Genomic DNA, 12,094 nt, shown 5'->3' on the forward strand with positions numbered 1-12,094 from the left:
GGCAGCGCGAACGGGTCCCACGAGGTCCAATCGGCAGATCCTACCCAGGCCAATCCTGAACTCGTCCACCTCGTGCACATGCAGCAGCAGCAGAGCATGATAGAGACCACTGAAAAGTTGCGGGGTCGACTGACCCCTATACAGGGAGATGTTGAAGGGGGTTATCGACAGTATGAGGTGCGATTTGGATCTCCCACCCCTGCTCGAGAGTGATACCGAGACTGGCCAAGGGGACGAGGAGGAGTGAGTCGGGGGGCCGCGTGTGTCGAAGCTTTGGGATGTATTTTTTTTTATGAACTATGTATTTTTTTATTTAATTATGTATATTTTTTTTCTGAAATAAAACGGTTGCATTTTTCTCGTATTCGTGTCGAAATTTTAATTCCGTAAATTGCATATTTGTGAATTAGCGAATTTTTATTATTGTTCTCGTCTGTCGGGATGTCCTTGGAGATGTCCGCTATTTTGTAGTGGGATGCCCTTGTGACGCGGTAGTGCCTTGGGATGTCCTTATGATGTGACATAAGGTGTTTTTGGAGTGTCCGTCGGAGAATCCGTCCCTATTGTGAATGTTCTAAGAGAAGTAGGCAATATACACGTGCTTGTTTACTTGTTTCATCATTATCATCATGCTCGCGCTCTTGTAAATTAATACTCCTACCAGTAATCAATGACTACTCCCCCGCATTAAGTACAATACATAACAATTGGTAACATAATATCTTCCCATATTGCTCTCCCATAACAATTGGTAACACAATGTAATCTCTCAGAGATCGTTGTTGATTCTATTAAAATTTAAGCATGTATGATGGCATTATGCTTGTTATCTTATCTTATTGAATTTTGATGTTTAGTACATCGGTATCTCTGGTTATATTTCCACGTAACGTTTCCTTCTCCCTAGACAGACTACTCCCTGTGTTTTTCAAAAATAGTACTCCCTTCATCCCAAGAAAGTTTAGTCGTATTTTTTTTTAGTCCGTCCCAATAAAATTGAGTCATTTCTTTTTTTAACAAAAGACAAAACATCTAATCACTTTTACTTTATTCCATCATTTATTTTACTCTCTTATATTTCCTACTTTTTTTCATATCTCTTATTTATTTAATATAAATTCTTAATCTTCGTGCCCAAAAGTTTTGTATCAACTTTGGAGTAACTATTTATATTTTGGGTCGTTCCTTAAAAATATAAACTTTAGAATCTTTCTATTTTAGGATATGGACATTTTAGGATATGGACGCTCACAATCCACTAACTCCACTTTCACTATTTTTTTCTCTTCCTCTCTCTTATTTTTTTTTTCTCCCTTCTTTTACCAATTCTTTTCACTTACTTTACCAACTGTGCATTAAAACTCGTGTCATTTCAAACACTTCAATTTTTTGAATACGAAGAGAGTATGATTTATTGTCCATAAGAAAATATTGAATTATGTTTCCTCGAATGTGTTAAAAATAAATTTAGTAACTATTTATAAAAATATTGGTAATGAACCAAAGAAATATCGAAATCGTTGCGCATTAACCCTAAAATTTGAAATTGTCGAAAAGGAAGTACGAATTCGGCATGTCGAAGGCGCCGGATTCCTCCGCCACACCTCCGCCGCCGCCTCCATGGATCGAACTGCCGGAGGAATTGACGGCGAATATCCTGCAAAGGTTGCACGCTGAAGAGAGACTGGGGATCGCGCAGCTAGTGTGCAGTACATGGTGGAGAGTCTGCAAAAATCCCGCCATGTGGCGCGTTATTGATTTGGACTTACGACGTTGCGAGGGCGTAGTACTATTTGACTCCATTTGCTGCGGCGCTGTGGATCGTAGCCAGGGACAGTTGATCGAGCTCAAGGTTATCAATATCGATGATTATTTTGGGTTTCTATACTACGCCGCCAAGCGGTATAATTCCTTCCTTTGCTACGCTTGATTCTCTGCTCTATGTATGTGCTTTCAATTTTTGTGCTTTAATTTTGATTTGCAGAATTTCTTGGAGATTAATTTTGTATAGTGATTAGTTGAAATCAGCTTTGAGAAATTGCCAAGTGCTTGAATTAACTTTGGCAGGTTAGAACATGGTTATAGTAGGGATTGTATCATACAGTCTTGTAGAGAGAGCTTAAAAAGTGTTGCTAAACATTGAAATTTTTGTGCATAGTTTTCATTTTCATGTTGTGAGGCAATGGATCTAGTTAATGCTTCTTATTCATATGTTAACAAGATGGGAAATGTGTAATTCGCTTTTTGCTATGTCTTCTGCCTCATCTATTCTCATTATTTATTCTTGTCATTTATACATGGAGATGGGTTGGAGGTGGAGATTGAGAAAAGCTTTATAAATTGTACTACTGGCTCAGCATTGTTTATGTGAACTATTAAGCTTGTATGATGAGACTATGCTGATTTTAAAATAAGTACTCCTGAGTGTGTATACAATACAGATGCTTCTTTAACATTATGGATTTCAATTTGTTATTTGAACGTTTTGCTCCGAGTGTTACTGCTGTTGCCTGTTTGTACAACCTAAATATTCCTGGTGTGGTGGTTCTTGCTTTTAGAACCTCTATTTTGTGGTTTTCCAGTTCTTTCTTTACCAAGAATCACTGATATGGTCTTATGTTCTTCTCTTTTGACAGATCAAGTCAGCTTCGATGCCTTACACTCGCAGGGTATGAGCAATTGGAAACTGATTTGACTCGTATAATTGAAAAACTCCCACAACTGGAAGAGTTGCACCTTATCAGGATGCCATCACTCACTCATAAACAATTTGCAACCATTGGAAACTCTTGCCCCATGTTGAAATCACTTACATATAACCAACATTGGTACATGCCTTCATTATCTGCAGATGATGAGGATTGCCCAGATGTAGATTTCTGCACTATGCATGCTATTGCAATTGGAAAAAGCATGCCTAATCTGCGCCATCTCAGACTTTGGGAACTGTATATGAGGAACAAGGGAGTGGAAGCGATTCTCGATGGCTGCCCCCACCTTGAATCACTCGATCTTCGAAAATGCTCTGTTGATCTAGACGAAGCTCTGTTTAACAGATGTATTGAGCAAATAAAAGATCTCATACTCCCTACTGACGGTAACACTAGTGATCCTGATTTGCTTGAAGATCCTGGATATGAAAGTGAGGATGTCATTACGACATCGAATTTGGCAGATTTCTGTAGGCCTGGTTGGTCTGATGACGGCTTCGATGATGATGATGGTTGTGGGGGATTTGCTGGTTCTTACAATTTCAAACCTTATTAGATGATGGTTGTGGGGGATTTTTGGCTTAAATCTATATGGACAAATACCACTCTTAACATTTTAGTAGGCATTCGTGTTGCTAGTTGATTTCAAGTTGTAAGGCAGCATTTTGGAGGTTTCATTATATCTCCCCTTTTTGTTTGTTTATCTCAATGGATTCTTTTGCTTGGTCTATCTACGAGAGGCTCTAGGCAAAAGATGTTTTGAGCAAATAGAGTATATGTGGCTCCATTCTGTTTCTATCAGCTTTATGGACTGGCTTATGAAACCATCTGAATGGCAAAGTAACTATGATATTGATTCTGATTATGATAGTGATTCTGAGTCTGGTAGTGTTTCTGAATATGATTATTATTAACATTAGGATTATTGTGAAGATTTTGATGGTTATTAGTACTATTTCTAGTCTTGAAAATACCCTGAGATATCTTCACTCTTTTTGCTAGGTTGGTGGGCTATGATGCTACTTTGTTTATTCAAATGGTTTATTTGGCAGCATATTTAGAGCCTCATTCTATTCTATCTATTTCTTCTCCTTCCCCATGTTGAAATCATTTACATGTAATGAACATTGCTATGAGAAAAGCATGCCTAAGAGTAGAGTTCTCTCTTACAACTATTTCAACAATTAGGAATTTAAGAGTTGTATAGTTACTTATAACAAAAACTGAATTAATTCAAGTTTGGTTATGATGAATCAAAAAGGAAAAGTTATTGGGCCTGATGTAGCCTAGCTTTCCCAATGCTTCAATCATACAATGACACAATCTCTTTTAGGATAATGCAAACAATTTTTTTTTCAATACCATCCTCTTACTCAACTACTATTTCCTACAAATTATTTTCTCCTTGCTTTTAGCTTTCTGCATTCACAAAATATAATATACTCTCTCTGTCCCACATAATTTGGGACACTTTGACCCGTCACGGGTTTTAAGAAATCTAATGAAAAGTGAGTTGAAAAGGTTGGTGGGATGTGGGTCCTACTTTTAAAGTATTAGTTTTATAATAAAATGTGAGTCAGAATGAGTTAGTGGAATATGAGGTCCACTACTAAAAATGTAAAAAATGAAGTGTGTCAAATTATGTGGGATGGTCCAAAATGGAGTACTAGGTCAAATTATTAGGGACGGAGGGAGTATTAACTTCAATTATGTATGATGCATCCATTTAAAATATGCTATGAAAATTTTAAAATTATGTACAATAACAAACTCAAAATCTCCACCAATTATGCCACATACTTTTAGTTTTTTATTTATCCTAAAACATTCAATTCCAATGTTAAACATGTTTTTCATTTTAAACAATTTAAATTAAGAAAATAAAAAGAAAAGATTATTGGGTAAAATGTGATTTGACAAGAACAAAAACAAGAGCTAGTTTTAAAGTGGTTTTAGCAGTCAAGCTCTCTCTCTCTTTCTTCTTCTCTTTTTCATTCACTTTACTCATCAGCAAATGTAGAAATCAGAGCCCTTGATTGCCCCATAAATTCAAAGGTTTGGATTTTCCCATTTGCAATTATTGACATCAACTGTATTCTTGCTATATTCGTATGCGAAGTTGTTTATAAATTTATTTACTGCTGTGATCTGAAATTTTCCGAAATTTTAGGCTTTTTTTTCTCTTTTTGTTGGAAGAAGGGCTTTGGATATTGTTCGTTTCTTCTGCGACATGAGCAGAGAAAAAGAGGCGCCGGAGCCTCTGGATTTCTTTATTTGGACTGTTGAGGTAATTCTTCAATTTGGTTTGTTGTTTTTCTCTTTTGGATTTTTTTTCCTATTTGTTTGTGATTCTCTTCTTTGGATCTTGGGCTTTCTTGCTAAAGTTCTTATTTTTTCAATGATTTTGTTTAAGTTATGTGTAACTGTTGGTGAATTTCTGCTATTTGGTTATTGTGAAGGAGGTTTTGTGATAATTCAGAGTTTTTTGAGTGTGTAATTTAATTTTAGTAAGAGTGTTAGTATTTTGATTCTTGCTTCTGCCTTATTTGAGAAATTGGGTTTGAATGCCAGTGATTGAATGAGCCCCCAAATAACCAATTGATTTTGGGCTAATTTGTGAGCTGATTGTGAGCCCTCCTCTGTTAGTTGTTTCAGTAAGGCACTTTTGGGAAATTGAGTGTTCAATTGGGGGTGTTGGATATCAGTATGTTACTCGGGTGTGAAGGCCGTGTCTGCTTGAAATATGGGATCTTGGATACTTAGACACCAGCCTTATGAGAAAATGACTCGGCGAAACGAGCCTCTATGGAAATACAATTCAGATTATGAATGGATTTGTCATATTCCTTTTGCAGCAATGAAATTGGTAATTTTTGAAATCATGCGAAAAGAGTAGTGTTAGTGGAATCTCGAATGAGGTGGATGCAGCAAGAAGCTGATCACGTCTACTCTCCCCTGTTCAGGGATACTTGCCTTGTAGATAGGTTTTGCTGGTTACTGGTTACTGATCTGATATGTGTAGCCCAACATAGATAAATTTATGCATGCTTTTACGACATGCAATTAGGAATTCATGTGTATGTGCATTATGCCTGGCAGTGTGGCCCTAGATGCATGTTAGTCATTTCAGTTGTCATGGAAGTGGCGTGGAGCTACACACAGTCAGTGATACCGTGCTTTCTCTTTGGATTTTTCTATCTACCGCCATTGTATCATGTTATGCGTGCTTTGTCATTATCTTGTTGCATTGGCACGTAAATAAATGTTTTGAGGCCCTTTTTGATTCCTAATCTAGGTTTTTGCATCAACATTAGGCCCTCAAAAACTAAAGTATGTTTGTTTTTACACAGCTTGGAGTAAAGACAAGTAGACAACTAGGTTTTCTTTCTTGTAGTTTTCCTTTGGATTGAAGGACTGAAACTATTATACTAACAAATATCTGAATGAGTAAATTTTTAAAATGATCATATCCATTACTATGAATTTGACTTATTTTGTGCTATTGGTGGATTAAAACCCCCCTTTATATTGATTCATCTGAAACCTTTCCTCTTTCCTTTATCAAATCCATTAATACCACGTTAAAGCCTTTAACTGTTCAGCTTTTAGCACATGACTACACTTTTCAAACCTTTCCAACTTGTTTCTAACTACAAAAGTCATAAAACCGGCATTACTAATTAATATACTTTGCTAAGCATGTATCTTTTGGTGGAGTCAAATGAGAAAAAAAAAAAAAAAAAAAAAAAAAAAAGAAGTGGGGAATTGAAGTATTGTTGAATAAAGCAGATTTTCAATTTGTATGACTCTGCTTTGTAGGATGTTGGCCTGTGGTTGGAAGAAATAAATCTTGGTAACTATCGTGAAATATTCAAAGAAAATGGGGTGAATGGAGAGTATTTGGAAGGGATGTCAATGTTTACAACTGAACAGATCCTCCGGTTCATACGGAAGTGCCACATGAAATGGGGGGATTTTATAACATTGTGCAAGGAGCTGAGGCGAATAAAAGGTCCATCTCCCTCCCTCTGTGTGTGATATTGTTCTCAATTAAACACATGTTAAGCTGCAATGTGCTGCTTACTTTTCGAATCAATGGTCTCTTGTTTGGTTGTAGTATTTTGTACTAGTTTAGATTTCAATCTATGGACATAGGAATGAAATATGAATGCTGTTTCCCCATTTATTAACATACCAATTGGATGGGAATCTAGAAACGACGTTAGAGTGACATGTGAGAGTTTAAGATCATTCGATGTATTAATGCCTGTGGGATGGATGATGATCAATATAAATAGGCTGTGCTAGTAAGGCTTCAACATTTTTCATGGGAAATCCACTTTAGATTTGGTTGTTTTGGTTATGTTATTTTCTATCTCGTTCCTCATTATGTCGTCTTGGGTTTTAGTTGGTGTGAAATTGCAAATCTTGACTAATTTTGTATCACAGTGGCCTGCTTGAAAGGGGAGCAAAAGGTACGACGACCATGGTGGGCACCGGCTTGTCTGTCGGTGGTGTTCGTGAAGGCTGCGAAACGCAACAGGCAGTCTCGGGTGGTGTCGTTGAAGCTGGAACCTTGATGTAGATATGCTCGTGTGTATATGCTTGTACCATTAAATTTTGGGCATTGTTGGGAGCTGGTTCTTCTATGGAGAGCCCCTCTTGCTTTGTCAAAGTTTTCTTCTTTTTGTTTGGGATTTGTCAAAGAAACTGACATATATATATAATATATAGACCATCTTGTTTGCTTCTTCCTCTGTGTCTAAGCCCCCACATTTTGTTGCATTTTTTAAACAGTGATTGTAAATATTGCAAAAATGTTTGTTAGCAAACAAGAGAACAACTGGACTGACAGGAATGCCCTTGACATTTGTCAAAATTCAAAAGGATGAAGAAGCGCTCTTCTTCAAAATTTTCTTAATTTTATGAAAAAAAAACCCTGAACCCCCATTAATTCACAATCTAGAAGGCCTGTTTATAGGGATGCGCTAGGGTGACATCGCTCTTAAAGTGACAACGTGACATGAGGTAACATGCAATCTGCAATACATATGATACATAGGCAAACAATATGGCATATGGTTCCAAGCATTATGAGATACGAAACCATAGCACTATGGTGGCAGCATAGTTAAAATGACAATCTAGGCAAGCACTCTACGATACATAAGCAAGCATTCTGCGATATACTCTCTCTGTCCCATTAGAAATGCAACGTTTTCCTTTTTGGGTTGTCCCACTAAAAATGAAACGTTTCCTAAAATGGAAACGTCACTCTCTCTACTTTTCCCTCTCTCCTACTTTACTCTCTCTTCATCAACTCACAAAATAACACTGCATAAAATCCCGTGCCGGAAACCAAATGTTTCATATTTATTGGGACGAAGGGAGTACATAAGCTAGCAACTCAGCATATGATTTCAAGCAATTTGCTATATGAATAAAAGATAATCAAGCAATCTACGATACATAGACAAATAAGTCTGCCAAATATTGAATCTGCTCCTAAATCTAACGGCTATCCTTAATGGTACAATGTCATCTTAAATGGTTTTGTCATTTTAACACAAACAACAAGTTATAACCTAGAAAAAAATTTCAACGAATTTTACATGTGTTTAGATTGCAAGATTCCATTTATAATCCAATAAAATTTGATTCAATTAGCCCAAGCCAAAGGCCCAAAACCCCAAATCCCCAAGTTAGGAGTAGTATCTGTATTTCTAAAATCCCGCGCATTTCAAAACGGAACCCTAGAATCCGAAAATGTTCAGCAAGAGAAGGAAATCAAACAGAGCTGAATACCCGATTCCGGCGCCGGCGCCGGCGCCAGCTTCTTCAACCGCACCTCCGCCGCCTCCATGGATCGAACTGCCGGAGGATTTGACGGCGAATATCCTGCAAAGGTTGGATGCTGAGGAGATAATTATGAGCGCGATGCTAGTGTGCAGTACGTGGTGGAGAGTCTGCAAGAATCCCTCCATGTGGCGCGTTATCGATTTGGACTATCGTCGTTGCCAGCATCCCGACGATTTTGATGACATTCTTAGCGCAGTGGATTTTGGCATCGTTTGGCGTAGCGCAATGGATCGCAGCCAGGGACAATTGGTCGAGCTAAAGCTCACCTATTTGGAATCAGAAGATGGGATTCTAAACTACATCGCCGAGCGGTATAATTCTCTGCTCTATTATTGCTTTCCTTTTGTTGATGCTGATTTTTGACAGTTGATTTTAGAGGAATGATTATTGTCTATGTGTATATTTTGCATATGCCTTGAGTCAAAGTATGCGAAATATATTTAGTTAAAATCAGCTTTTAGTTACTCCCTCCGTCCACGAATAGGAGTCTCATTTCTCTCCGGCACGGGTTTTAAAAAATATTAAGAAAAGTGGATGGAAGAAAGTTAGTGGAATAGGGGCCCTACTTGTATATATTAGTTTTAAATGATATGTGAGTGGAATGAGTTAGTGGAATGTGGGTCTCTTTACCATTTATGGTAATTATGAACCGGGACTCTTATTCGTAGACGGATCAAAATGAAAAAACGGGACTCCTATTCGTGGACGGGGGAGTATTTTTTAGTAAGAAATAAGCTTGAACTAATTTTGGCAGGTTAGAACATGCTGGTTGATGATTAGTAAGGATTGTGTTTTCAGTTTTGAATTTGCAATGCTTGTCTTAGAAAAAGAGTGCTACTAAAAGTTTTGCTAAACATTAAAAGTTTGATTTTTGGTTGTATATTTGCACAAAAGAGGTCGAAGATTTTATTATTCATAGCACTTGTCTTTTTATCTTGTTGGATGAATATATTAACAAGATTGAAAAGGGTAGTGATAAAATGTGTATCTCTGTTTTTCAACTTTTTTGCTATGTCTTCTGCTTCCTCTATTCATACATGGAGATGGGGTGGAGGTGATCAGGTGTAGGTTGAGAAAAGCTTAATAAATATAGTACTATAGTAACTTGTATGATGATTTATTTTAAGATAAGTATCTTGTGTGTGTTTGCATATACATACATGATTCAACATTATGGATTTTCAGTTTATCATGTGAATGTTTCGCTCTCATTGTTACTCCTCTGCTTTTGTGTGTTTCCCGTTCGTTCGTTCCCCGTAATCAATGATATGGTGTATTTGATACTCCTTTGACAGATCAAGTCAGCTTCGATGCCTTACACTTGAAAGATATTTCGGAAGGGACCATGTTGCTTGGACCGATGCAATAAAAAAATTCACACAACTGGAAGAGTTGCACTATATTATGATGCCAGAATTCGATATCAAAGATTTTGAAACCATCGGCACCTCTTGCCCCATGTTGAAATCATTTACATATAATGAATCATGGTGTGAGCAGTCAGAAGAGGAGGATGATATCGATGATGGTGTAAGATTCTCCATTCAGTATGGTGTTGCAATTGGAAAAACCATGCCTAATCTGCGTCATCTCAGAATTTGGGCACTGGAGACAAGGAACGAGGGACTGGAAGCAATTCTCAATGGCTGCCCCCACCTTGAGTCACTCGACCTTCGGAGATGCTATGGTCTTGATCTAGAAGGAGATCTGGGTAAAAGATGTTGTGAGCAAATAAAACATCTGAAGCTCCCTTCTGATTGTGCCAGTGATCTTGAGGTTCGACTCAAAAGTTTCGAAGATATTTTTTGGGGATTCTGAGGAAAGTTGATGTCTGATTTATTCAATTTCGACTTCTATTATTATGATGTTTGTGGAGGTTTTCTTGGTTATCAATTTATGAATGACACGGGTTTAATATGCAATTGATAAAGTAAAAAAGATGGAAAAGTAAGTAATGTTAATAGATTTTGAGATGGTGTGTAATTAGTTTAAAACTTTCCATATTTAAACTTGGTTTAAATTTAAAAAACGTCCCAAAAGAGTAAAACTAATCCAACTTTTTTTTTAAGGATATGGGAGTATGAAGTTGCTTAAAAAATCATGAATTTGGATTAATCTTGCATCTTTTATAATTGGCTTTAAAATTTATGAATCGCAACATTTTTCTCAGTTTTAGGAATCGAATTTGGGTGAATGGTATATTATGTACTACTCCCTCCGTTCTAAGGAATATAACCCTTTTCTTGGGTATTTTATACAATTTTATTTTATGTATTTTGAGTGGAGAGAGTAAAATAGAGGTGGAATGAAGTAAAGATAAAGGTGTTTTAATTTTTAGTAATGAGTATTCTAGATGGGATAAACTAAAATAAAAAGTGGGTTATATTCAGTTAGACGAATGAGTAATATTCAAAAAATTCTATGAGAATAAGATCGACTGTAAATTGAACCAAATAGCAAAATATGCAGCCATATTATTAATTTGAAATAAATATACGTCAAATTAACAACATAATTAAGAGCATCCACAATGGCTCTTGTACTAGGAACTGGACACCTCCTACCACATTATCAGGACTAAAAACTATATGTCACATCACTAGGACACTCAACTGCACAATAGTGGACTAAAAACTGGACTAGCACTAGGACTAGCCACAATAAACAAAACAATAAATTCATATTATAAATTATAATCACGCAAATACGGAATTAAATTTACAACACAAATACGGGAAAATACAATCCTAATTAAAAAAATTCTAGAAAATACGTATTTTTTAGAAATTAAATAGAGAAAATACGTACGTATAGAAAATAGAGAAAGCAATGCATACTAATTTTCTAGAAAATGCAATCCTAATTAAATTACAAACTTAGAAAATACGATGAGTTTCAGAATTAAAAAAAAAAAAAAAAAAATTCTAGCCAGTCGCTCGCCTATTTCTAGCCTGCAATGGCAGCTAGCGCATCAGCCAGCGGATCGGCTAGTGCCTGCAAATCGGCTAGAGCTCGCCGATCAGCTAGCCTAAATTGTTCTCGCCGGTCGCAATGGACTATGGAGGCTAGCGGACAAGCTAGTCGATTGCGTATCAGCTAGCCTGTCCGCTAGCCTCCATCGCGGATGCTCTAAATAGAAACTGGCATATTTCATCATACAAAAATCCAGAAAAATGTAAGAATTCGTCGTTTTTAAGGCTGATTTTTAAAATTACGAACAGAACAAGTGGATCAAAATTAACGAATTTATGGAATTTAACTTGAGGCCCAACTTTAAATTTGATTGAGTATTTTAGAAGTGACAAGAGGAATTGACAATAATAAGACAATATAACTGAAAAGTGATAAACAGAGTAAATGCTCTGCCCCATTGCACCACACAATATTGTCGCAGCAGCAGATTAATTTTTGGGTTTATAGTACTACTAGGCCACGTAAGTCAAGTCCTTCCTAACTAGGCACAAGTTACCAAGCACGATGTACTTCACGTGACATCCTCTTTCAAACTTCTCTCTCCTTAGTAC

General features: G+C 36.7%; 3 protein-coding genes across 5 annotated transcripts; all 3 read left to right on the forward strand.

Annotated features, from left to right (window-relative positions):
* Nucleotides 1–1,541: 1,541 nt before the first annotated feature.
* LOC125196948 (putative F-box/LRR-repeat protein 23) lies at nucleotides 1,542–3,576 on the forward strand. The gene is made up of 2 exons (XM_048095615.1): nucleotides 1,542–1,902; nucleotides 2,637–3,576. The coding sequence occupies exons 1-2, from the start codon at nucleotides 1,574–1,576 to the stop codon at nucleotides 3,265–3,267; spliced, it is 960 nt and encodes a 319-aa protein (XP_047951572.1). The 5' UTR covers nucleotides 1,542–1,573; the 3' UTR covers nucleotides 3,268–3,576.
* A 1,095-nt stretch (nucleotides 3,577–4,671) lies between these two features.
* Nucleotides 4,672–7,463, forward strand: LOC125192497. 3 transcript variants are annotated; one of them, XM_048090091.1, is made up of 4 exons: nucleotides 4,672–4,766; nucleotides 4,911–4,998; nucleotides 6,531–6,723; nucleotides 7,161–7,463. In XM_048090091.1, exons 2-4 carry the CDS (start codon nucleotides 4,942–4,944, stop codon nucleotides 7,289–7,291), a joined length of 381 nt encoding a protein of 126 aa, XP_047946048.1. In that variant the 5' UTR covers nucleotides 4,672–4,766; nucleotides 4,911–4,941; the 3' UTR covers nucleotides 7,292–7,463. The 3 variants fall into 3 exon arrangements, with proteins under 3 accessions (XP_047946048.1, XP_047946047.1, XP_047946049.1); XM_048090090.1 differs by having other exon boundaries at nucleotides 4,680–4,766; nucleotides 4,882–4,998; XM_048090092.1 differs by having other exon boundaries at nucleotides 4,720–4,766; nucleotides 4,908–4,998.
* Nucleotides 7,464–8,477: 1,014 nt separating this feature from the next.
* Nucleotides 8,478–10,457, forward strand: LOC125195471 (putative F-box/LRR-repeat protein 23). Its single transcript, XM_048093618.1, has 2 exons — nucleotides 8,478–8,881; nucleotides 9,866–10,457. Exons 1-2 carry the CDS (start codon nucleotides 8,478–8,480, stop codon nucleotides 10,386–10,388), a joined length of 927 nt encoding a protein of 308 aa, XP_047949575.1. The 3' UTR covers nucleotides 10,389–10,457.
* Nucleotides 10,458–12,094: the final 1,637 nt, after the last annotated feature.

Source organism: Salvia hispanica, chromosome 6 (genome assembly GCF_023119035.1).
Source record: "Salvia hispanica cultivar TCC Black 2014 chromosome 6, UniMelb_Shisp_WGS_1.0, whole genome shotgun sequence".
Classification (NCBI taxonomy): domain Eukaryota; kingdom Viridiplantae; phylum Streptophyta; class Magnoliopsida; order Lamiales; family Lamiaceae; genus Salvia; species Salvia hispanica.